Source organism: Pyxicephalus adspersus, chromosome 6 (genome assembly GCF_032062135.1).
Source record: "Pyxicephalus adspersus chromosome 6, UCB_Pads_2.0, whole genome shotgun sequence".
Classification (NCBI taxonomy): Eukaryota; Metazoa; Chordata; class Amphibia; order Anura; family Pyxicephalidae; genus Pyxicephalus; species Pyxicephalus adspersus.
In genome coordinates this window covers 81,825,613-81,853,074 of record NC_092863.1, presented here as the reverse complement: position 1 = coordinate 81,853,074, position 27,462 = coordinate 81,825,613, and the positions used below count along the sequence as shown (strand labels likewise).

The 27,462-nt window shown below is 37.6% G+C and overlaps 1 protein-coding gene across 3 annotated transcripts in view; it reads left to right on the top strand.

Moving 5' to 3' along the window:
- CWC27 (CWC27 spliceosome associated cyclophilin) overlaps positions 1 to 27,462 on the top strand; it is a 237,247-nt gene that overhangs the window by 1,409 nt on the left and 208,376 nt on the right. For all 3 annotated transcript variants that reach the window (XR_011921489.1, XM_072416360.1, XM_072416359.1), the window contains exons 2-10: positions 1,389 to 1,485; positions 3,162 to 3,274; positions 5,566 to 5,709; positions 7,128 to 7,226; positions 8,833 to 8,936; positions 13,598 to 13,667; positions 15,084 to 15,163; positions 16,172 to 16,211; positions 16,843 to 17,006. Coding sequence is in view for 2 of the 3 variants with exons in the window: in XM_072416360.1 (XP_072272461.1) it covers positions 1,389 to 1,485; positions 3,162 to 3,274; positions 5,566 to 5,709; positions 7,128 to 7,226; positions 8,833 to 8,936; positions 13,598 to 13,667; positions 15,084 to 15,163; positions 16,172 to 16,211; positions 16,843 to 17,006 (911 nt within the window). In the remaining variant the exon portion in view is untranslated. The remainder of the gene's footprint in view (positions 1 to 1,388; positions 1,486 to 3,161; positions 3,275 to 5,565; positions 5,710 to 7,127; positions 7,227 to 8,832; positions 8,937 to 13,597; positions 13,668 to 15,083; positions 15,164 to 16,171; positions 16,212 to 16,842; positions 17,007 to 27,462) is intronic.

Genomic DNA, 27,462 nt, shown 5'->3' with positions numbered 1-27,462 from the left:
TTTTAAGTGCAACACCCTTTTTATTTATTTTTTTTTAAAAGTGTGCGACACCACCTCTTTCAGTCTTGATTGCTTACCTCACGCATCCCAGGAGGCTCTGGGTGCTCCTTCTGTGTGCATGCCCTGATCTCGGACAAGTGCAGAAGGGGCATTTTTCCTATTAAGGGAAAGAGATACAGGCCTCATGCAAGCGCAGTGTGAGATCGGGTAAAGTCCGAAGAAGGAGAAGGATGTGAAGATTGAGGATAGCGGCACCTGCCTTTTCCTCTGCGCCAGGGCGAAGAGGAATTCCAAGACAACGCGGGACCAGATTGTGGGATGGAGCAGCACCATACAGGGATTAAGCTGGGTGCCTTCATAAGAAACCTTATTATTAGAGTTTGGAAACCACTGGTCTTTTAATCTGCAGTTTTCTGTGTCGTTATCAATAGTAAGCTGTCAAATGTGTCTGTATCATGTTCATTTACATTATTGTATCATGGCTATGGATTTATATAAGCTTGTGCAAATCAGCTTGTGGTATTCTTCTACACCATGGCTCTGGTCAGATTTGTTTTAGGAACAGCAGTTACAAAGTAGCTCCTGGGAGCTATCACCTTGCCAGCCGCTGGTCACCCTCCACTGCTATGCCGGTTCCTAAAGTATCAGCGTTTGCACATGTAACCGCAAGCAGTGCTGAACCTCTCATTTCCACTCCTTTTCATTCTCAATGGGCTGTTGTGGGCGAGACTCTATGTGTAGCATCTCACTCCAAGGAAGCAGTTCAGGGACGTGAGGAAGCAATATGCCAGTTTGTGTCTTTTTAAAAAAAAAAAAAAACCTGGGACAATATCTATATAATACAAAAATTATAAATCAGTTACTATCAATAAATGTTGTTCCAGTGTTCAACCCTGGAATTTTTTTTAAGCTGGGTCGGAAGAAATTGTAGGCAGGCTGCAGTCCCTGTACTGTGACCCAACTATTCAGTAATCACCCAAAAACAGCCTGGTGGCTACTGAATAGTGCTGGGTGGTGTACCCAGCTAAAAGGGTACAAGAGGCAAAATTTTATACTATTACAGAGCCTTGCTGTCAGAAAGGTTGGGGGCCACTGTGTTACAAGTTGGTCAGAGTTATGTCAATGTTAGTGACAGGCTGTATTCTTAATGCCACTTTTTCTCTGCCCATAGTTTCTCAGCCATATACCAGTTCTCCTAATGGCTTGAGAGTCATTCCATGTACTCATATCCTTCATGTACACCAAAGACGTTACAAACTATATTACAACTTTTTTGCATTTTACTTTTCCATAAAAATGTTATTATTACATAGCCCAAAGGATCACTGAATGATGTTTAAATCTTATTATTTTACAATGCTAACATTATTCCTTCAACAATATTCCAGGTTTTGCTGAAAACAACGGGTGGGGAGATCGATATTGAGTTATGGTCAAAGGAAACTCCAAAAGCTTGCCGAAACTTTGTTCAACTCTGTCTAGAAGGTAAAAGAAACTCCTCTCTGAATGTGTGTGTCCATTTTACAAATCATGTTATCATAAGATGTTCTCCCAGGTATATATTTTCCATGAAAAATGAGCCAGCAGTGAAATGGGAATGTGTACAAATATAAGGCTTTCCATAGGGCCAGGCAAATGAAAGTAAAACGATTTCCTCTCTATCTGTTTAGATGATAACCCATATTTCAAATTTCCAAATTACCATGACTACTTTTATGCAAATTAACTGATCCTACAAAATGTTTTTTTTTATGTGCTCATCCAACTTTATCAAGTTAAACACCTAGGGTAGTGTTTCTCGATCTTATTAACATAGGGAAACCACTCGAAATAACTTTTAGGTCTTAGGGGAACCCTTGCTATAATTGTTATATGTACAGTAGATCAGTGAGCTGGTCAGTATAAAGAATGTCTCCTACATTGCTGGACAGTAGGAACAATGCGTTCTTTAAAGATCATTGGTATCTGTTAAATTGACCAGAGAGTCACAAACTGCATATTGTTTAAGGAACCCCTAGCAAGCTCTGGATGAACCCTAGTTGGGGAAACCCTGACCTAGGCCATTTCCCGAATATACAATCTGTCCAGCAGTTTAAGCACTGGTCAGCAAAAACAAATGTTTCTGCTCCATACATTTAACATGTAAACAATGACAAAATAGTTCATTTTATGTTGCAATAAATTCCAGCTTGATAAAAAATTATGGTTGAATGTAAAAAATAAATAAATAAATGCAGCTCTCCCTGCATTGCCTAACTCCTTTATGGTTCTGTCCAGCACTGCTTGTCTTCTGGGGCTAATGTCATCGAAACCCAACTTCTGCTGCCCTGGGTTGCCATACACCTGGTCCCTACAATACATAGCCCCAGCCCAGTATTGCTGAACTGAATGGTGTTCAAACGACATTACATGTGCCACTTTGTCCAGGGAAATGGTTAGCTCATCATCACTTAGCGACCATTGATATCCAAGGATCATTAAAGAAATTTCAAAATCTGTTTGAATTAATTGTTCTTCTTTAATGCCTGTTATAATTCATAAACAGGATTTATAGAGTGCCCACATTTTACGCAGCGCTGTACATTAACTAGGGGTTGCAAATGACAGACTAATACTGACAGTGATACAGGAGGACAGAACCCTGCCCCGAAGAGCTTACAGTCTAGTAGGTGGGGGAATTTACACACAATAGGATGGGAGATATGTAGTGGTGGTTTCAAATGACAGAAGAAGCCGGGTAGGCAAGTTTGAAAAAATGGGTTTTGAGCGCTCTTTTAAATGAGCAGAAAGTAGGAGCAAGCCAAAAAGGACGAGGAAGACCATTCCAGAGAGTTGGGGCAGCTCTAGAGAAGTCTTGTATCCGTGCGTGTGATGAGGTTATGAATGAGGAAGCCATTAGTAGGTCATTAGAGGAGCGAAGAAAGTGTTTAGGGTAGTATTTTTTTTACCAGGTCAGAAATGTAAGTGGGACAAGAACTGTTGAGGGATTTGAAGGCAAAGCACAGGAGCTTAAATTTGATTCTAAGGTGAAATGGATTTGTAGGTCATTGCGGATTGTGTTGTTTCAGTATCCTTATATTTATCCTTAGATTTTCCATCCTCTTTTAACATAATTGTGTGTTTTTTATTCATTGTTTGCTCTATTCTGTTTGTTCTTCCAGGGTATTATGATAATACAATATTCCACAGAGTTGTACCTGACTTTATTGTTCAGGGGGGAGATCCAACAGGCACTGGCACAGGGGGAGAATCGATATATGGAAAACCATTCAGGGTATGACTAATTTTATTTTTGTCAATTTTAAAATATTTAAATTGATGTTTATTATATATTTGAATTATTATAAAATCTTTATTTCTCTTAAAAAATCAAATAAGCATGCCAGCCAACAAGAAAAAAATGAATAGCTCATGAAAAGAAAATAATAAACCCAGGTTCACTGCAACATTCGGCTTCAATTTGGAGTTTTCCTCTGCAGTACTTCTTTCACTAGATGTCCTCAATCTGATGGTCGGTGTCATTTGGACCCACCCCATATGTGACTGATCAGTGAAGAAGGACAGGGTGGTGATACTTTTATCTCTGTCACACTGCTTTCACCTTATTCATACCTTTATGAATCATCATAACCTTATTCATACCCTGGGGCAGGGGTGCCCGTTAATCGCGATCTACTGGTCAATCCCAAAGGCAATGCAAGTCGATCGCGGAGCCCCGACTTACCCCTCCCTGCTGTTTATGAGCAGCCCTGCTGTACGTCTGTAGGGATGCTGGGGATGTCTTTCAGTGCGTGAGAAGGCTCGGGTAACAGTGGGGAGGGAGGCAGAGAGGGCATGGGGGCCAGTCTGAGGTGAGCAGTGCTGGGCAGCCCAGTCAGTTCTGGCTCGGTGTCAGGGATTAAAAACTGAGATTTCATTGTACAGATTAGAATTTCTTTTTCTCCTATGACAGGGGAACTGTAGCTTTCCTATCACTGTAGTCTTGTAGTGTAATGTCTGTGCAATGTTCTGCCATTCAATGTCTCATTAGCTTCAGCCACCTCTGTGTCATACTCGGTATATAAATAAATGTTTAGCATTTTCATTGTTGGTAGATCATTTTGACTTGGTCATTTTAAAAGTAGCTCGCAAGCCAAAAAAGTGTGGGCACCCCTGCCCTAGGGTGTATTTATACATTTTCATCAGTGGATTTGATCCTATTTTCGTTCAGTATATTTGTTTTCCCTGTCCGAGTTACTTTTTCCCATTGTTCCAATTTTCTTCGCTTAAGTTTTGCCTTTCAAGTTCACCCATTCAGATTCTTAAACTATTCTTCAAAATAGCTAAGCATTTTTACTCTCAAATTTCAGTTTACATTGTAGTCAATAGAAAAGTCAGAATTTATTTTACAGTTAAACTGTCAACATAATTACTGTTGATATCTATCTCCATGGGACTACATCCTAAAAAACTTGTAAAAATGCACCTGATTTTGTCCAAAAACAATGTTGGCAGGGTTAGCCGATCGTTAATTTAGGCTATTGCTGGCTGCTAAATTCTTATGTGATTTCAAAGCCCCTAAACCTATAGAGAAAAGTGAATTTGATGGGGAAAACAAGCAAACTGAACAAAAATAGGATTAAATCAACCAATGAAAAATATACCCTTTTGTGTTTCTATGTTGTCTCTTCAGCTCTGCTATACCTGATCAAATTGTAATACTTACTTTGCTTACAAATAAAAGAATACATAATGATGTATTCATATTTTAGGCATCTATACTGATTTTTTTGATAAAAGGTATTTTATTATTATTTATTTTTTTTTATTTACATATATTTATATATTTTTATTTTTATAAAAAAGGGTAAATTAATGCAGGTTTTGGCAAGTTGTTTTTTTCCTAATGCAGGCAGTCAAATCTTTGGAAGGAGAAAACAATAGTATATGTCATTCAGAATTCTATGATATCTGATCTCTCCTGCTACTCATATTCATTCTAGTTTCACTAAAATTAGTTTTTGAGCCTGCTGTTGTTCAGCAAGAGATAAGTATGAAAGCATTCCTCTACTAGATCTAAAATCTAATGAGATTATATATTAATATAATCTAATAATAATATTATCATTATTATATTATAAAATATATTTATTATATATTTTTTACCATGTTTCTGAACCCAAGAAAATAAAGTTATATAATGCCGCCTGATAGTCTTTCGATTTGTGGGCTGCATCAATTTTTTTTTTTTCAAACTTTTGTAGTAGAAGTGCTGTCTTCCTAGGAAATTAGGTGTTTTAGGACTAAAGAACACAACACCTCTGAACATCTACTTAAAAGGGGAACACCCACTGCAAAAGTAGTTGTTAGTTTTGTCTGAAGTTCTGCTATGAAAGCTTTATATATTTCTTCACTCTGCTTCCATCCACTCAGCCGTATAGCTCTCTGAATGAATCACAGTCATTTCTTGGAAAATGGAAATTGCTAACAAGTGTCATCTCTTAAAAGTTTCTCAGTATGTTGAAGGATAATGGTTATACATTGTATACAGAACTTGGATTTTATTTGTTTTTCTTTTACTTCCAGGATGAATTCCATTCACGTCTGCGCTTCAATCGGAGAGGGTTGGTTGCCATGGCAAATGCTGGACCGCACGACAATGGCAGCCAATTTTTCTTTACACTTGGGCGTGCTGATGAGCTTAATAATAAACACACCATTTTTGGGAAGGTTAGACAGTGGCCACATTGAAACTTTTTCTTTGATTTATTTTATTTTCCGCCTTTACTGTAATTTATCTAATACATTTTAAAATGTTTATTTATCAATAGTCCTTTTTTAATTGTAATTCCTATTGGATTTTCACATAAAATATACAAAAAAAGGTAAGGCTGTTGACACATAACACAAATAAGTTGGGGGAGGAGGAAAAGGGGACATTTTGCCAGACATCAGTTGTGTGGTGAAACAGTGTTGGGGGGATGGGGTATCAAGGCAAACCTCAATAAAACATCATAGTTACATAGTAGGTTAGGTTGAAAAAAGACATAAGTCCATCAAGTTCACCCACTAGGGAAATGCACATATCCCAGATATAAAACCCTATAAGTCATAGTTGGTCCAGAGGACCCTGGTACAATTTGCTTCAACAGGGAAAAAAAAAATTCTTTTCTTATTCCATGATGCAATCGGATGTTCCCTGGATAAACAGTCACTGTTATCTTTACTTTAAAGCTTTAAGACGCAGTTATATTCTATGCTTCTAGAAGAACATTCAGCTTTTTCTTAAAGCAATCTATAGTAGTTGCTGAAACTACTTCCTGAGGGATCCAATTCCACATCGGTCCACATCAAGGTCCATATTTATGTAAATGTCCTATGATAGTAAATGTCCATCACATAGATGAGAAAGGAGGCAACCTGTATCATTGGGTGAAGAATAATTTACATAAAAACTAACAAACACTTGTCAGGCAATACATCCCTCCCATGGAATGGCCCATAATAAGAGTACTATTAGGTAGAGATATTACTTAACAAGAAAGGGAGAGGGATAAGGTGGTCAAGGCAGAGGGCAACTCTTGTGACCAGTTAAGAAATAATAGTCGCATAGTATGCATCCCAATCATCCTAGACTTTCTGAAACTTGGTCAATCTATCTCGCAACATGGCAGTAAGGTATTCCAATAAATGGATAACTTTAATCATGCTATACAATGTCTCTTTAGAAGAGGCATCATCTTTTTCCAGTGAGCGTCTAAAACAGAGCGAGCTGCTAACAGGATTTGTGAGATTAGTTTGCGTGGACCAGGTGGGCTTGGGATATGGGCAAACCCAGTAGGTGTGTCAATATATCTAGTGGCAAATCCAGGGAACTCGGGAATAGCTCTCCTGACCTGTGTCCAGAAACCCTGTATCAGTGGGCAATCCCAGAAGATGTGCCCCAATCTGCCCCAACCGCCAGTATGATGGGTCAACCGTAGGGAAGAGCCTATGAAGGACCACCGGTATCAATAAATCTTGTGACTGCTTGCTTGGAGAGAATGAGACCCATTATCAAACCCTTTTATTTTATGTTATTTCCTAGTTTGAAATGGCCAGGGTTACTATGTATGTATAGAAAGTAAGCAATTTTATTTTTTTTCCAGGTCACTGGAGACACAATATACAATCTGCTAAGACTGACAGAAGTGGAAATTGGTGAAGATGAACGGCCAGTTAATCCGCACAAGATAAAGAGCAGTGAGGTGTGTTTGATTGTAGTTTAACTGCATGTTTAGTTTGATCTTGTGTATGGTATAATATACAGTTATTATAAAGATTTTATGGACCATCACAGAGATGTGATGTCAGTGAGTGAAGTCATGGTCATAGGGTGCTCCTATTCTTGGCCTTCTAGCTAACAGCTTGTATATGTAAGGCTCTTAATATTTGTATGTGTTATGTTTAAGGTGTGCGTACATTAAAATATATAATTTTGCTTTGTGTTTTCTTTTCTATTTCATTTTAGGTTTTAAGGTTTTCCAGTAGTATTACTATTATATTGTAGGTGTGGTCAAGTCTGTTCGGAACACTGCAAAAGGAGGATAAATTTATCACTAAAGATGGGAGTAAACTAGTCTGTAGGAAGTGCATTGTGCTGTTCTAGCTATACTTAAATAAGCAATCATAAGGACGGGATTGTAATTATTACTTTTAGAAGTTGTATTAGCATGAATACTTTTTACCCCTAACTTTGTTTAGATTCCTTTCTTTAAATACAACTCTGTTTTAAAGCAGTACAGGTAGACAGTGTAGTAATGAAACACAGTGAAAGAATTCCAATGCTACCTGTTAAATAAAGCAGTGAGCCTTAATGGCAATCTAATTTGAAGGAAATAAGGAAAAAAAAAAGGAATATGTAAGAAAGATAAGCCTGTGTACAAGGAGTTTGGTGGTCTCTGGGAACAGGTAGGGGTAGATTTTGGAGATGTTGCGTAGGTGTAAGTGACAGGACCTGGAAATGTTCTGAATATGGAAGGTAAATGAGAGGGCAGAATCAAAGGTGACGCCAAGACAACATGCCTGTTGTTGTTAACAGTTAGGAAAATGTCAGGGGGAGATTTGTAATTTGAAGGGGGGGGGGGGGGTTGATGAGTTCTGTTTTATTAAGGTTAAGTTTCAGGAATCAGTCAGACATCCATGGATCCCCTGGTGGTTGCTGTGTACACATATACAGGTGCTGAAGTAGCTATCAACCCTGGTTCTAGGCTTTTCCAAAGTAATGAGCTTTAACAGACTTTCTAAACATCTGTAAATGAAGCCCCATTAGAGCGGTTTCTTTATAAAAGGAATGCTTTTTTACCCTGCTGCTTTTATATGGGAGACAATGATGGCCTAATCTTTGGGTAGGTTAGTTTAGCCCATATCCATTATCATTCTGATATTTTATGATAATAAAAATTCAATCTATTGAAGAGCTGCAAATATGACTCCGAAATTAGCACTAAAAGTGTGACCTAGAAGCTCATTTACAAGGGCAGCATGTGAATTAATTTGCACGGTCTGGAAGCATTGTTAACTAAGTTTTGGGCCTGTAACAGAAATAGAAGTTTGTGTGCTACACAGTGCAGTGTCCTCATCGTCATAGTATCTTCCACAGAATGCAGTTTGATTCACACATAAATACCTCATATACACCTCCTAGTTTTAACTGGAAACAAGTTCAGTTGTAAGGAGTCTTCATCTGTTATTGCAGTTTAAAATCAAATACAAAAAATAGAAAAGAGATTTGCATTAATTGTTATCATGTGCTTTTTAAGTTGTTAGAACTAAATAAAATATTAGATATCCTATTCTTTGTGTTTTTTGTAGGTTCTGTTTAATCCATTTGATGATATTGAACCACGAGTAACAAAGAAGGTAAAAAAAGAAAAACAGGATGGGGAATCTAAGCCAGCAAAGGTGAAAGGCACAAAGTAAGTACAATACCCAACACATAGCACTAGGGACTAAAAAAATGAGGAGCTTAGCTGAACTCTAGGCAGAACTAACAGAAACACATAATGCAGCTCTGAAGTCGTTGATATATTAATATTTTGTTTACGTCAGACTGGGAAATGATGAAGTAGCTCAAGCAGGTAATCAGTTGTGCTGCAGTACTCACGTACTAACAAGGAACATGCTGATACAAGGAGATAGTTATTCAGTTTGCTGCTTCTCCATCTACTGTCCACAGGCTTGGGGGGGGGACATGACAAGACCTGTAATTGTTACAGCACAGAAAAGTTAGGTTTCCTGCCACACCAGACATGACTGCTGTGTAGCTGAACAGTCTAAGTGGTATTGATAGCAGTACAAATTCTTTGGTAGGTAAACAGCTCCTATATATGCATTCCAAATGTGTTTTTAGCCATTTACCTAAAGTGAAGCCTCAATACTGGTTTTTACTTAAACTGTCTACATAGCATACTACAGTAATAGAAGGCAGAGAGTTGTTCCTGAAGCATTTGTTCATTTTTAAAATTTACTCTATTATTTTTTTTACGCGTCTCTTTTTTTAGGTAACTCAGCTGTAGCTGATGACCATCTTATGTCCATTATCCCCCCGCTTTATGAGGGAAAATAGATCAGGCTGTTTAGGGAACTTGGTTGTTCTTGTATACTATATGATCAAACTAACAAACAGGATTGTGGTGCTTCAATATTATAAATTAAATTTAAATGGAAAAAAATCAAGTAAAATTGATTTCCTCAATAAATATCAAAGTATCCCAACAATATTCTTTTAAAATGATTTAAATCTAACTGCAGTCCTCGTATAAAGATGTGCATATTGCAAACAGAAAGGTCTCTGTAAGTAAACTGATCAATAATGAGTGAAGATCAAAAAGATGGTTGGAAACTCCAGACGGACTGGATTGCCACAACACACCACGACCAGTCTTTAAAGCCCTATTATGAAGTCCATTGCCTGAGTCCAAAAGTCTGCCCCATAAGCCTCTCCCTCTCCTCAATGACCTTCTGAATTCTGTGTCAGCCACCGCATGCTGGAGCTCTGCACGATCCTCCCCACAACAACAGAGGGTTGTCCATGACACCATCTCATTTGTCACTCTCTCTCTTCATGATCAGCAAACCTCAAAAGAAATACATGCTCCCAAACTCACGGCGATAATGGAGATCAATTTAATAAGCGGGAGAGAGAAAGAAACTAATAAATGATCGTTCTCCGGTCGCTGGAAACAATCACAAAAGATTGCTTCCAGTGACAGTAATCTATATGGGGCTTCACAAAGGATGTGAGGGGATGGGATTTGATGTGAATGGAGAATAACAAAGAAATGAGCACATCGGTGTTCTGCTTTTCCTTTCCCTCTCTTATCACAGGCTGGAGAAATAACACGACTTATAAGTGTTACTAAAAAAAAATCATACTTACTTTTACTTCTGCTGAGCCCTTGATCCCTCCACAGCTGGCCACATTTCAGTCCCGCACCATTGTGGATTCTTCCTTTGTGTCAGAGTGGAGGAAGTGCTGGGTGCTGCCATCTTCTTCTCTCTTCCTCCTCCTGCCTAAAGCGCCCAATCTGAGAGATTGGGTGACGTATCCTGCTGGAATCAGAATTTTTTTTTTCAATGCCCGGGAAAGCTCCTTCTGGAAAAAAAAAGCTGTATTTTTACTTTATATAAAAGGCTTATCAACCCTTTTATATAAGGTAAAATATTTGGTGACAAGAGGGCACTCTGCATTTGGAGGAAAAGAAATTTAATCCCTGGATAAGGAAGGGATTCTTCACTGTAAGGTCTGTGAAAATGTGGAATCAGCTCCCTCAGGAAGTAGTTTCAGCAAGTTCTATAGATTGCTTTAGGAAAAAGCTCGATGCTTGTCTAGAAGCACAGAATATAATTGGGGATTCAAGCTTTAAAGTAAAGATAACAGTGACTGTTGATCCAGTTTTTTCCCCTGTTGGAGCAAATTGTACCAGGGGTTCCTCTGGACCAACTATGTCTATCGGGTTTTATATCTGGGATATGTTTATTTCCCTAGTGGTTGAACTTGATGGACTTTGTTCATCCATGTCTTTTTTTTAACCGGACTTACTATGTAATCATATGATAGGTTTGCTTTAACTGTAACAGCCAAAAATCAGATCCTCTGCTCTGTGCAGTTAGCCATTTGCCTGGAATCTGACTTGGTTCTTTAACCTGCTTAAGTGATTAGCTAGCTGTTTTGTGACCTAATAAATGATAACTTCACCTCAATGTTGCTCTGCACACTACTCCCACCATGCATGATTAGTGGTCTGCAGCTGTTAGGAGCATACAATGGCCCTTATTTAATAAAGCTCTCCAAGGCTGGAGAGGAGACACTTTGTTCTGTGAAGCTGGGTGATCCAGCAAATCATGAGTGGATTTCCTAATGTCATTTTCTATTTGTTAGTAAATGTTTTAATCCTGGACCAGATCCAATCCAGGTTTTCTGCATCACCTAGGTTCACTGATGAAAGTGTATCCTCTCCAGCCTTGGAAAGCATTATTACATCAGGCCCATCGTGTATGGTGTTTGCATAGATGATTGTATTGTATGTACCTAAATTGGGGAGAATTTTTGTGGTTAAAAACTTGTCATGTTGGGGGGGTCCACTGGGTAAAGAGTTGATTTACAGAACAACCATATAATTACCCAGAAGCCTGTGCTTCTTTTAGAGAACCTTATTTGTATCACATTTGTGTCTGGCTAAGTCACAGAACATAATTCGCTTCCCCTTCATTTGTTGTACAGAATATCCTGCATTCACCCCCACAGGCAGCTAACAATTACATTTATGTTTTATGAGTGATTCTAGTTTTTTTGTAGGGTCATTGAGTGCAGTCACAGCAAGACATCGTCTTTTCACGATTAAAAGCATTGAATTTACTTTCCCAGGAATACAATTTAATTACTCAAGAACTGAACAGCATATAATTAAGGAAACACAAACAAAAAATGTGTTTACATCAGCCACTGTTCATGATTATTATAATAGATCTGTAATTCTTCTTAGAGACTGCATTATGTCTTCAGGGGAAGTTGTAATCTGTTTTATGGGTGCAATTTCATGCAGTCCTCCAGAAAAAGACTGTTTTGTGAGTAGTTTAGCAAACTCATTAGTTTCCCTAGAATAATTGTAAGTTGCTTTTCTTCATGGGGCTCTAAGCTATTGTTGTGCAAACATATGTCTGTTACAGTTTACTCTGGCACTTTTATTAGTTGTAAACTAGATGGGTTTAACACAGACATGTATATACTCAGAACTTCACCTATACAACCTGTATCTAAAACTGTCAGGGGGAACTTATTTTGTTTAATGTTGTCTATGTAAAGTTACCATTCATATGAATTGACATAACTATTCACAAAGGCTGAATTCACTGAAAGGGACATTTTTATAATGAGTGAAACTGTCAGGTTATTTGTATTATCTGTAACTTCAGGTGGGTCTATATTAGTTGGTATACCCTCATGTTACCCAGACACACATTCCCATTTCAGCTGACAAAATAATAAAAATTGCCACCCTTATGTTAGCCACTCAGTAGGGATTTCTTTAGATGAAAACTTTGAACTGAACAAAATGTCAATTGACATTGATCAGGCATAAATCAAGTTTGGTTAAACATTTTTGTGTCATGAATCATATTTAAAGTAGATATATATCAGTAATAAAAATTGCAATACTGATAGATTTTTGAACAATGGGATGGTGCATAGGAAACTAGCAATCAATTGCTAGAAAAAATGTAAACCTGTAGCATTTATGTTGATAATGTCAGTAAAAAAAAAAAAGCATTGAGGAAAAATCTAATTTTGTGCCTAAAAATAAATTCTAATAATGTAATCTGAATAGCTTTGGAATTTGGTGCAAAATGAGGCACATATCTTTAAGGGTATGAGGGTATGTATAGTTAGTGTATAGAAAGATATGGGAGAAGTTGAGAATTTTTTGGTTTGCATATTCACATATTTGGAATGTCCACACACAACCATACTCAAAATAAGGAGGATTCAACACTGTGGACTGGTCCTATGTGCAAACAGTATGCCAGTCAGTTTGACGGATGTGTAACTTTCTGGCAAACAACACCTTCACTTAGGTTTTCGTTTAAAACCCCATTTTCCTATGTGTTTGAGGTTCTAACCCCTGTATTTACTTTGTAAGGTGCTTTAAAGAAGTTTCCTTTAGCTGCTATATATATGCTTAGTCATATGGCTATTTAATTTTTTACTGATCCTTTAATCACATTATGAACAGTGTAGTGTGGTTCACTGTGTCTCTCATAGAGCCTGATTTATTAAAGCTCTCCAAGGCTGGAGAGGATTCACTTTCATCAGTGAACCTAGTTGATCCAGCAAACCTGGAATGGATTTGCTAGCACATATTTTCAATCCCAGACTAGATCCATTCCAGGTTTGCGGAATTCTACTGATGAAAGTATATCATCTCTAGCTTTGGAGAGGTTTAAAAAATCCAGGCCCATAGTTAAGAACACCAGATGTTGCCCAGAATTCTAAAATGCATTGTTTCACTAATTTCTTTTCATTTTTGTAGGTTTTTCCTCTTTCATTTTGCTCATTCCTTGTTTGCTTTTTTTGCAGGAATTTTAAGTTACTGTCTTTTGGAGAAGAAGCTGAGGAGGAAGAGGAAGAGGTGAACAGAGTCAGTGAGGTAATACAAAGTACTTACTTTTTAGAAAACACTAATTTTCTGCACACACAGAAAATCCTGGGGGAGAATCTGGAGAGATCTGCTCCTGTCTCACACTAGCCAATCCAACCCACTTTATGGAGAGTGAGTTATTGTCCCTCTAATGTTACTTCTTGTTTCCTTATCTCTAGTCTGTGTTACTATGTCTGTGTATCCCATCTCTTGTCCTGTGTCACTGTGCTTCTTTTCCTCTCCTGTGTCACTGTGCTTCTATTCCCCCTCCCTTGTCCTTGATGGCCCTGATTTATGAAAGCTCTCCAAGGCTGGAGAGAATACACGGTCATTAGTAAATCTGGGTGATCCAGAAAACCTGGAATGGATCTGGTCCAGGATTCAAACCGTTTGCTAGCAAAAAGCAAATGATTTTTAAAAATCAATTCCATGTTTTCTGAATCATCCAGCTTCACTTCTGAAAGTGTATTCTCTCCAGCCTTAGTGAGCTTTCATAAATTAGGGTCTATGGCTATGGTTAGTGTATGATAGGAGCAGATCTCTCTCCAGCTTCACTTCTGAAAGTGTATTGTCTCTAGCCTTAGGGAGCTTTCATAAATTAGGGCCTATGACTGCATTTCTTTTCTGCCTTCACATCTCTTGTGTCACTTTGTCTCTATTCCCTTTTCCCCGTCACTTAATTATATTTAATGCATATGCTTTGGTTAGTTTTTATGAGGATTTACATTTTTTCGACATTTTTATTTCTCTAGATGTTTATTTAATCTCGGTCCCATATTTGTCAAAACAAATTTATGAAAGGAAGTTATAAAATGGCCACAGACCTATCTAGTTCTAGAAAATTGGATTACATGGAAGGAAAAAGTGTAAGAAAAAGTTAAAGTCCGATACCTCCCTGTAGTGAAATCCTCACCTTGCCATCTCCCTTTTATAACTTTAGGATTGTTACACTGTTCTTGGTAGTCTAAAGCCACAGCAGCAAAAGTTGACACTGAACAAAATTACTTTGTTTTTTGGTAATCCCGCAATTCAGATCATATAACTGTGTGGGTGAAATTCTAACTCATGTGACACATTGAAGTTATGTGCAACAATTGCAACAAACAGGATTGTTCTGTGATTCTGGATATCCCGATGCAGATAATGTTAGTGGTCATGACTATTCTCATTATTATTACATTCTAGAAACTATCTTGATTGCAACAATCAACCTTAGGTCACTAATTTTATATAAAACTTTTACATTGTGAGTTAATCTAGTAATCTATTGATCTAGTAAGACAGGCAACATTTCCAAAAAGAGGTCTCTCCTCCCTAAGGGCAATGAAACCTTTATGAAACCAGCAGCTAATTTAAGCTCTTTAAGTTTACAGAAATGCACAAAGGTCACAGAATGAGTTTGCATACAATACATTTATTTTGCAGACCATGAAGGGAAAAAGTAAAAGTAGCCATGATCTTCTAAAGGATGATCCACGACTAAGCTCCTTGCCAGCAATTGAAAGGTAAGAATATAATCTCTTTTCTTTAGACACTTGGATTGTTTTGGGGTAAAAGATTATTTTCAGGAAAAAATTGGGACCTTTCTTAGAAAATTGTATACTGAATAGTGTAAAGTGCCTCTGTACCTCCCTGCTTACCCTGTGTACTTTCATGGACCCTAATTTTGCCTGCCAACATCTCCATCTAAGAAAACTATTTTCAAATGCTTTATTCTTGGTCTTTGTAAGTTAACCCAATATGATCCTATATTATAATAGGTACAGTTTCATCCAGCTCATATAATGTCTCGTAGTCATTAGTCAAATTTACTGGCCTTGTTCTGTATTATATTGAAGACAATTATCACCACTATATAGCCACAGATGCAGAACCCATAGTGTTGATTGTTCAGTGTAATTCTTCCTTTCATGATTTCAGCTGATTGTTGCACACAGTTATGATTTTTTTCACATTTTGGTCACTTTGTAATGTATCTTAGTAATGGTATTTAGGTAAATGACATATGCTTTTTCCTGACCAACTGGGGCTTCTGTTCAGACCTCTGTTAATTCATCAAATCTATTTGAGCACCACTGAGAATGGTAAAAGGCAAAAAATAAGTAGAAGAATCCACTCCACAGTAACACCATAGCTGGGACTGGTATGGTGGAATCCAAGGCAAAAAAAAAACTGTTATTTTACCTAAACTGGATTTAGCCTTAAAACACTGACTACATGGAGGATGTCAATCTCTGCCCCTGCCTCTTCTAGAGCTCACTGAGACTCCTTATGTTCAGGGGTATTTTTATATCCAAAAAGGGATTTGATAAAACAAACTTCAATACCTTTCCCACCCCCTCAAGCTCTTCTTGCCTCGTTTATTAGTCTTTTTGGTTTTGGGGGTCTGAAATTGCTTGATAGAATTCATTAGTTGAAAAGTTTAACTTTTAGAATTTATGGTTAGCTAGATGCTTATAATCTTTAGTATCTGTCACTTAAAAATATAAAATAAAAAAAAAATTGTTTTGCAGCGCAAATACCTCCACAAAGTCCGACAGTGAAAGTGACGAGGTAAGATACTTTAGCTGTACTTACTACTTACTGTACAAGCGTTAGTTTAATTGCTTCATGTGTTCATTGTGTATGTATTCTTCTTTTCTGTCTTCATTACGGTTCATAACTTCTCATTACTTTGCAGAACTTTGAAGAACCTTGTTATTTATATTTTCTTAAGCTTAACAAGCTTTAATCCTTTTTTAAATTATCTACAGTTACTACAGAACTAGTGATTTAGAAACAGTAAAACCTTGATCACTGAAACCAATTGTCTCCCTGTAGATATATTTTTTCCCCCTGTCAGTCATAAACTAAAGTGGTCTATTTTGCGGGTATTTGCTGATTTCACAGCTGACGCAGCAGTAAATAAGTTGGACTTCTCTGAGGGATCTCTACTTTCACACGAGCAAGGGTCTCTCCCAGCAACATACTGGCAAGTACAGGCTTTTCCACTCAGGCTGTGTCTGCCTTTGAAAGAAAAAACTGTATGGGTTTGTACAGACTTTGAATGCATCTTAAATGTATTCAGCAGATCTAAATTAAAAATGTAGTTAGTTTTAGGGATTTCTTCAAATAAAATACACTGTAAGGGACGTCCAGTTACTTATAATATGCAGTCTTTTCTAAGGTTTACATTGTATTGTAGGAAAGTCCGAGTGAAGAAGATGAGGATGAAGAGGAAATTGATAGTGATGAGAAGCTGCAGATGAGAGATCGCATATCCAACAAACTGAAAAAAGACTCAAATAAAAAAGAAAAGACATCAGTGAAAGCAGCTGATGATCCCTCAGAGAAGAGGAATAGCCGCAGGTAAGCAAATAAATTTGTGTGGTGCCATCCATGCCATATTTGTAGGTGATAGCTGAATGTTGCCATTAAATATTTATCGTATGGGAGGACCTGATGCTGAGAGGAGTGCAGGGACTGCTGTAACACCTTTTCTACTAAAGATGCTAGTTTTCTCTCTATCATTATTATTACACAGTATTTATATAGCGCCGACATATTACACAGCGCTGTACAAAGTCCATACCCTTTTCACCAACTGTCCTTCAAAGGAGCTCACAATCTAATGTCCCTACCATAGTCATATGTCATTACCACAGTTTAAGGCCAATATTGGGGGGAAGCCAGTTAACCTAACTTTATGTTTTTGGAATGTGGGAGGAAACCGCTGTACACGTAGGAAACCCACATAAACACAGGGAGAACATTCCTAGATTGTAAGCTCTTCTGTGCATGGTCCTCTCCTCCTGCTGTGTCACTGTCTGTATCTGTCTGTCATTTGCAACCTCTATTTAATGTACAGCGCTGTGTAATAAGTTGGCACTATATAAATCCTGTTTAATAATAAAAATAAAGATAATATTCATATTGACTTGCAAAGATTGTCTAATCCAGTGGATTCTGGAATTTCCTAATCATGGACAGAATCGTATGCTAATCAGGTTTTGATTTTACTGGCTTCTCATTTATTGTGGGTCAGTACATTTAGAACTTGCAGCTAGAAGTCAAATGTGAGTTTTACAATTTAAAAATACTTCAGCTTCCTCCAAGATTTTACTGTTGTCATTCTCACATGAACCTGTAGATGGCAGAAAAGACCACTAGAAACAAGTATTGTACCCAATTATTTTGTATTATATATATTCATGTTTTATGTAACACAAACTGAAATATGTACTAAACTATTTCATTTTTATGGGTGTCATAATATACAGAAGTTTGACCCCAAAATGTGTTCATTATACATTTAACCTTTTTACACTCAGTGGTCATTAAAGCTGTTGTTATTTTGACTATAACTATCATTTTGGTTTTTTTTTAAAAACATATAAATCTTTTTTGTCTCAATTTTTAATGTATAAACCCCTACTCCCCCCTTGTGCCTTTTTGCACAAAAAGAAAAAGGTGAGAGAGGTGTACCGCTCCTTTGTTCCCCCATCTCCCCTCTACATAGAGCAGAACAGTACTGTATGTACAACGCGCCTCCATACATAGTCTAGTTTTTTGTCGTTGGAAAGCATTGTGAAAGATCCTTTTCAACGACAATAATTGAACATGTTTACGCAGCCTAAGACCATAGCAGAGCAGCTTGACAAAATATTATCAGTTTGGTGTCGACAGGAGGAAAATCTTTTCCCAGTGATGTCTTACTCCGACAACCACTGCAACAATCTTAGTGGCAGCAGGGAAGTAAACCAGGGAATTTGTGCTGCCAAAAACTTAGGTGTACTCTGCAATTATGTTATCTTTGAATATGTTGTTTTATTAGTTTGATGTAGATGCTGAATGATGACAAAGCTTGCCTTTATCTTTTTAGGAGTAAAGAGAGAAGGGATAATAGCAGCAGACTATCATCTAAAATTGCAAATGTAAGAGTGCACTTAGGTGCACTCTTGCATGTAGCACTATTGTTATTTAATGAATGTGCTACCTAACACACCAAAAAAGGTGCATGTACTTTTTTTTTTTAAACCAGGACACCACAGTGCTTGGTAGTAAATTCCACTGTATTGTGGTGCTCTGTTTTAGTTGGTAAGGTGTGTTAGGGAGCTATTAGGCATAAATAACATCACAGCACACAACATGTGCAGTACACATGTCTTCATGTGCAAATTTCTGAAAGAGCCCATCCTACTCCCTTCTGTCCATAACCTGGGAATCACCTTTGCTCCCCCAGCTGCAGTAATATTACTTATATTAATATTAGTATTTTATAGCACCAACATATTACTTATTATTAGATTTGGCGCCAACATATTACGCAGCATTGTACATTAAATTGGGGTTGCAAATGACAGACAGATACAGACAGTGACACAGGAGGAGGAGAGGATCCTGCCTCAAAGAGCTTACAATCTAGGTGGTGGCTGAAGCAGCATACAATATGAGGGGAGATATGTAGTGGTGGAAAGTAGTAAGGGTTTTAAAATACAGAAGAAGACGGGTAGGAAAGTTTGAAAAAATGGCTGCAGCATTCATATTGGATTGTAGAGGAGAGAGTCGGGTTAGTGGAATACCTGAGAGGAGGAGGTTACAGTAGTCCAGACGAGAGATGATAAGAGTGTGTACAAGGAGTTTACATTACAGGAGAAGAGTATCCCAGTTATGCCCACTATAGACTTCATGTTGCCTCACTTACAGAAACCTGACCTATGAAAGTGTCACTAACAGATGCAGACATGCCTTGGAAGTTTAAATAGGATTGGTGATGTAAGAGAAAAAGTGTCACAGCACAGATTTATGTGTCCTGCACATGCCAAGAGCATTATGAAATTTTGCTGCAGTAGATTGAAGAGAAGGCCCCTCAATTGCTATTTAACAATTTTCTTTTCACAAGAAGCACTTTATTTCCCCATCTTATAAAACAAGTAGGTAACAAATATGGAGCAAGCACTCCATATTTGTTACTCGTATTATATTCAGTGATTGGCCCTGATTTATTAAAGCTCTCCAAGGCTGGATACACTTTCTTCAATGAAGCTGGGTGATCCAGCAAACCTGGAATGGATTTCTTCAAAATCATTTGCTATTTTCTAGCAAATGTTTTGATTTCTGGGCCTTATCCATTCCAGGTTTGCTGGATCACTCCGCTTCACTGATGAATGTGTATCTTCTCCAGCCTTAGAGAGCTTCAATAAATCAGGGCAAATGACTCTTTTGGGACTAGAACCCAGACTCGGGGCTTTATGTCAACTGTGTCACCCCCTGCTCTTTGTTACTCATGCCCTTTGGCATCAGCAAAGTTTATCTAAATGGCAGAAAAGTGTATTGACTACAGAGCAAAGCAAAGTCCCAGCTAGTATTTCACTATCAGGTTGTCCTGTCACAGGTGTCCTCTCCTGTAGGAGGCGTACACTGACCATGAAACTTCGTAGCTCTGGTTAGTTTCAGCCTCAGCTTTAAATCCATAGCCTTTCCCTTATGTTAATGACGGAAGCACTTTGGTTTTCCGTAGTTATGCCAGAAATGTTGACAGCGTAAAATACAAGCTAAGAAATACCACATTTACGGTTGTCTAGAAACCGCCAAACTCCCCATTGCCCTTTTTTTTTCTTTTCTTTTTAACAGAAATGTGTGCAAGTTTAGACTGGAAGCAGCAATATTTCTGATTTTAGGTGTTGTAGTGACATTGCTTCTAATGTGCTAAACACCTCCAGCCAGTAGACCTCTAGAGAGAGGTTCAATTGCAGCATTGTTTTAATTACCACTAACAGAGAGCAACTTGTTTTATGATTAATTATAGGACAGGAGAAATCCCAGGAGTCTCAGTTCTTAACACTTCCTGTCTAGCGTCTGCCATTCTACATTCTTTTTTATGAATATCCTCGTTCTCCTCCTTTTTGGCTTTTTTTTTTTTTTAAACCTCTGTCTGACTCCAAAGTTTTATATGCATCTATTCAGATGATTAAAGAAATGCCAGGATAGTGATTGGAAGCTTAAGTGAGCCTGTAAAATGATTGCAGTTATTTTATATTGACGTTCTTAGCTCGAGCTATTGCATACCGACTGGGCACAATAATGATGCACAGGTCGCCACAGCCAGTAATTCTGCATATCCTTTACAGTCTGTGTAACCTAGTCTGATCTTTTATCAATGTCTGCTTCTATTAACACAGCTTTTCTTTACTGGTAAGCACCAAGAGAATAACTACTTGTGGTCTAATTGTATCCCATTTCAAAAATTTAGAGGCACAAAATAATGTGTTCTGTGCTTCCACTAGACTGTGCATCATGCGATAGGCATTCAATAAAACTAACCTGTTTTAACCTTATAATCACTAAGTGGCTTTTTGGCATCACAGCTATTCTCTCTTTTTGGAAATTGTTCCTTATTTTCCTAACCCGTTCTGTACAGAATGCGATGCCCGGGCATACTGGTACCAATACAATCATCAAAATACATTTAAGGATATTTAAAGCAACCCTTGCTTTTGCAAATGTTTAAAAGAAAATATATCCAACTGTCAAGTACTTTGCCTATAAACAACTCATAATTGCTTAGCAGTAAATATTATTTTTATAAATCGTGCAGCCACTTGTACAGTCACTTCCCTGCCCTTCCTGTCACAGGCATATGACATATCTATCTAAAAAAGGTAGTAATGTCAATTGCAAGTTTTGTTGCTAACGTTTAACAGTCAGGATTTGTATATCCATACCATGACTATATACTTAATATCACCACATTTACGTTCTTTAAGAACGTAAATATATACTTTAAAGGTCAACACCAGCCACAATACCTAATTACTAAGTTACCTTCAATGGTCCACTTAACTGCCCCCTCTGTTATTCTGGCGCATTGACTGTGGAAGTGGTGCGCTGATGTGCTTTCTTTCTTTCACAAAACAGCTTGTATTCTGTAAATAACCTGTAATTGTCAAGGAGAAGAGGAGGATTCAAAAATACTAGGACTAAATTATGTCTCGGAGGGGGAAAATGAGGAAGGGGGCAATATTTTATTTTAGTACAATAAAAATGTGTTTGTTGTGGTTGGGAGTTGCCTTATAAGATAGCCTTACTGAGGCTTGGACCTTTGTATAATACAAAAGAAGAATGACATATTTTACAAGGGCAGTTTAAAACATTATCAGTTAATAAATTGCATCAATCAGTTGATGCAATTTATAATTGTTTAAAACTATGGTTCTCTTCTTTGATATTTGCATTTAGGGATTGGGTTCATACCTGAGTTTATATTCTTAAGCTCGTCTACATTTATGGTCTTCGTTTTTCATTTTTTACTAGATCCATTCTTCTGTCATTTTCATTTAACCCACAGTCATGTCATTAGCTAGTGTTTTCCACGTTTTCCCCAGTTCAGTCAACTTAACCGATCCAAACATTCTGTTTTTGAGTGTCAGCAATCCAAACACATTGAAAGGTTAGGACCCACAACTTTTTGAATCAATTGCAAAACCCCTTAACATAGTAATATCACCAAAAGTCCTGGATTGGAGGGTGAAAAATATTTAGGGTGTTTTTTCCCCCAATACAGCTTAAGTATAGTTTGGTAAACTACATTTTTAAACCCAGTGGGGCAATTGGTTCATTAGCGTCTCTATGCTTCATTTTACAATGTGTTTTTTTTTTTTTTTTTTGTAGCTAACTACTATCTATTAAATGTTTACAATATTACCTATTTCCAAAGTGCCCAACTAGGAAATGGAAGAGAATATCAAAAGGGAATGTGTATTACTTTACAAATGAAACCATGTACATTCAGGAGAAGGGGTTGGAAATTAGGCAGTGAGAAATTGTCTGACCCATTGGACCTGATTTATGAAAGCTCTCCAAAGCTGGAGAGGATACACTTTCATCAGTGAAACTGGGTGATCCAGCAAACCTGGAATGGATTTCTTCAAAGTAATTTGCAATTTGCTAGCAAATGTTTTGAATCCTGGACCAGAATCATTCCGGGTTTGCTGGATCACTCAGCTTCACTGATGAAAGTGTATTCTCTACAGCCTTGGAGAACTTTTATAAATCAGGGCCATTGTCTGACCTCAGCTTGTTAACAAGAAACCTAAAGGCAAGAGGTTCTGTATGGATAGGTGCACAACTAAAGCCAAACACATCTACATAATGGGCTTTTTATTTCAAGTTAGTTCCAAAGGTAATGCCCATAATTTGCACTAATCAACATGATTGCTTTAAAAAAATCTGTTCGATTTTGGATTTAGTCAGGTTTTAAACAAACTCATTGGGGCCTAGGGAACCAGTGCCCCTCTGATTGGATGGTAACTTGCAGACGTGTTTTTCCAGAAGGTGGCAAACAGTGGAATCTCCAGTCTGCTGCTTTATTCAGTGTAGAAACTGAAAGATCATTTCTGCCTGTGAGAAGAACCAGCTCCCCGTCAGAAGTCAGACATAGTGCGTACTGCACACATGGCATATTGCTCCAGACTTGGACTGCCGCCCAGTTCACCCCATACACTCTTCCCTAACAGGCCTACTGTCTGCAAATAGCAGGATTAAGGCCATACAAGAACCATTCCATTTGTTGAAAGGAAACACTGCGACATATGGATAATTAAGAACTGCTGCAGTCGTTCTGACAAGAAGTGTTTGAGAGAGGAGGAGAAAAAATCGGCTAACTAGATTAATCTGTTCTGTTTTGTTGTGTCTGTGCCGCAGAATTCCTTTTTACCATTTTCAGTAGTAAAATAACCCCGCTTGTGGAGCGTTCCAATCATTGGACAGCTGCTATGATGTAAATGTCAATTGAATCTAAAATTTTTTGTATAAATAGCTGAATTTTTTTCATTTTTTTGTTTTGTATTTATCTTTACTCTGTTGTAATGTTTGATTTGAGGTATACGTCTTCTCCTCACCACAATGCTATAATGATAAGAGGGGAGGCAATTTTGTGCACTAAAAATGTGATTCAGTCATTATTTGTGCTATGTAAAATGATCACCTAGAAACATGGCTATTTTATGAGCCACGAAAAGTTTCATGCCAAAGCCATGTCACCAGCTTCGAATCAGCTGCTTTCTGAATGTCAGTTAGACATTCTTTTTTCCATAGAATGCCTAACTCTGTTCTGTAACATCAGATGTTCGACTTCAAAGGGAAGCCCTTTGTTAAATAATCAGTTTGTATAGAAGCAACATCTTAGACAGCACTGTACAAATAAACTTAAACAGACCCATTCAAGTAAATGAAACAATATGAATGACCACACAGGAGCTCACCATTGTCATTTCTGGCTTTCCCACTTTTAACCCAACTATCCCCTAGTTCTGAGGCTGGATTTGAACTATTTGTACAGCTATATATCCATAATGTAATACAAATAGGGAATGCAGAATTTAAAGTGAGAAATTCCCTCATAATAATGGCAGCTTTGAGGTGGAGCCCAGCATTCTCCTGACCTCTTCCCTTTTTGTGGAACATGAGAACAGAGATAGTGGGCCTAAATTAATAAAGCTCTCCAAATCTGGAGAGGATACACTTTCATCAGTGAAACTGGGTGATTCAGCAAACCTGGAATGGATCAGGTCCAGGATTGAAAACATTTGCTAACAAATAGCTAATGACTTTCAAGCAATCAATTCCACCCAGCTTCACCAATGAAAGTGTATTCTCTCCAGTCTTAGAAAGCTTTATTAAATCAGGCTGAGTCACTCGAACCGCAAGCATTTGCCTAAAAATTTAATTTCTTTTTGTTATGATTAGGCCCACTAGCATCCCATGGGCTCACTGCAGCTCATCTTTTTTCCCCTTGCTGACTTTCTTCTACTTTATTTGCATGTGTCGGGATTTGGAAGGAACTATCTTGGTAGAAGGACATGGCTTTGCTTCTCAATGTTAGAACTGCTCCTCTGATGTCAATCTGATATGTGGCATAGATCTACATAACAGTCGAAGTAAGGAGGTGGTCTTCAGTTACAACTTCCTTTTCAGCAAGGAAAACAATAACCTGCAAAGTGGTGACATCACCAAATCTAACCGGAAATCCTGTTATATGATGTTAGATGATATTACACTGCAGATGTAAAACCGTTAGGATGCAAATCAGGAGGGGCTGGACACCGTCACCTGGCTGTTGCTCTTTCAGTAGGAAAAGATTTCTACTTTTAAAATAGGTACCTGAAATGGTTAAACAGGTTGGTTTCATTATCATCCCAGAGTCTGCATTGACCAAAAGTGTTCCGCACTTAGCTCCCCACTTTACTTTGACGTATGGAAAGCAGCTAATCTTCCTATTACTAACCAAACAAAGCCGGAAGACTTTTCCTGACATATGAACTAACAGTAGGTCTTTTTGAACAGAATGCTCCCTCTGAACAGGATATGACCTAACCATGAATCATGGCTGCCACTAGTACTCATTTTTCAGTAATGTAGGGGGAATTGTGCTTTTTTACGGATGATGTTATTTCGAAACAAAGGCAGATAGGATGACTATATAAGAAATAAGCAGCTGGGAGACGGGTTTTTATTTTATGTTATGCCAGACTGTAATTAAGCTTAATTTGTTTTATTGTATGTTATGCCAGACTGTAATTACACTTTAATAGCTTATAGAGGACACACAACCTAGTTACTAGAATGCAAATTAGCTGCACAAAATTTACATCTTTGACTCTAGATTATATGCAACCATCATAAAAGTTTATGCAAAGATTCTTAACAGTTGACTTGCATACTTAATACATTAGTGATAGATGCTTTTGTATTCTATTTAGCCTTTTAGAACTTCATTTGTATGAGGTGCATATAGATATCACTCAAATTCTTTGAGGGTTATGATTGCCATCTGTCATTTAGATACATTATATGGCCTATTTAGATGTGGATTTTAGTGCTGTTGGTATATTTTTGTTTAAGTGTACTGTATACAATACCAATATCACCGTGGGGGGGGTTAGTACCCAATTTTTATGAGGTAGTCAAGAAAAGAAAAAAAAACAGTCATTTTCGATGAAGTTTATATATCTGAAAATTTGAACCTGTAGAGATGGTCCCAGCACTTCATGTAGCATGGAGTTCTTTATCAGACAACACCAACAAAATATTGCAATATGGAATAATCATATCCAATATACATTACATACAAGAGGTACTTCAATTCTATTCAAACAGTCCATAGTGCAGTTGGTATATTTAAGACAATTAGCTTGATTTATCAAAGAATACACTTTCATCAGGGAAACTGGGTGATCCAGATTTCTTCAAAGTAATCTGGTAACAAATGTTTTGAATCCTGAACCAGATCCATTTCAGGTTTCTGGATCACCCAGCTTCACTGATGAAAGTGTATCTTCTCCAGCCTTGAAGAGTTTAATTAAATCGGGCTCAATGTTGTGAATTTTTTTCTCGCTTAGTAGCATGACGGGGACTGGAAATTTTCTTTTTTTTGTAACATGTCAATGGTTACTAGTATATCACAAAATATTTCTGTAGCATTGTATTAGCAAATTTTCCTTTTTTGTTTTTATATTTGGTCCAAGCCTAAACTACCATAGTTCTTCATAGCTCTGTCTCTACCCATATTGGATTTTCACACTCCTGCTACATGGTATTCCCTGTTCTTCATTTCTGTATACCTAAACAGAGCTGCAAATTTTTATACCTGGAAACAGAATAGCTGAACTCCCATCTTCACGGACTCTGAAACTATTATATTATAACTGTACATTTACAGTAAAATACAGCTATCCTCCTCCCCCCCCCCCTCTTTCCCAGCCACCTCTACATAAGAAATGTAAATATAACTTCTTATCTGGAATCTGTCATTAGGCAGATTAATGGTTAGGACCAGTCGTTGTGTCCCGAGCCTCCATTCTCCTATGTAAACACGCTTCTATTCTCCTATATAAACACCAGAACAGAATGCTACTGCCCTGGCTCGAAAGTAGACCTGACTACTATAAAGAACCATAAAAGCTAGGTCTGTTTTTGCTTCACAACATTTAGGACTGGAGTCTATCTTATAGAACATCCCAGATAGAGGGTTCATTAACATTTCACTTTTCTGTAAAAGTACAATTAAAAAGACTGGGAAAATTGCTTTTCAACCTCTACCAGGATCTTAAAATAAATATCCAAAAGGTTAAGAATGGACCCATTCGATTATGGAAACCTGTAAAATAAAATGTATAGGGACTACCGTTGTTTTGTTGCCTTGGTTTGGTGCTGGATCTGGAACTGTCATTTGCAGGCCATTGACCTACATGGAGTTGGTGATATCTGAACCTTTCCCTTTTTTTTTTTTTTTACATGTTCCAGGTCAGTGGGTTGATAAGAAGTGGAGTGAAATACGGAAAACTGTTGTGGGCCTGCTCCTTTTAGAAACATGGGGAGATAGCAGTTGAGCTTGCATTTATTTGTCTTTATTAAATCACTGTGATCATATGTATCGGTAGTAGAGACTTGAACCGAGTTAGTCATTGTTTGATATAAAACCCGAAGAACATATTATGAAGCCTGCAACAGGGATCTAAGCCATCTCAAAAGCATATATTTTTCATAACATGGTAAAACTGGTTTGAATCTGATGAAATCAGTCAAGAAATGTCACTGGATTGAGAAATTCTAAGTTGAAAAAAGAGGTTTAAATAAATATTTAGTCTAGTGAATATTCATCAGTTTGGGCAACATAGGGCCAGTCTCAATCCATATGTTTTTCTTAGTTTGGTTCACCTCAAATTGTGCTGCTGTTTTGGTACAATGAGACAAAATTTGCCTGTGTATACCTGGGAATAATTGTAGTGATTTCACTTCAATCTGGGAAAATGTTATTAGCAACAGT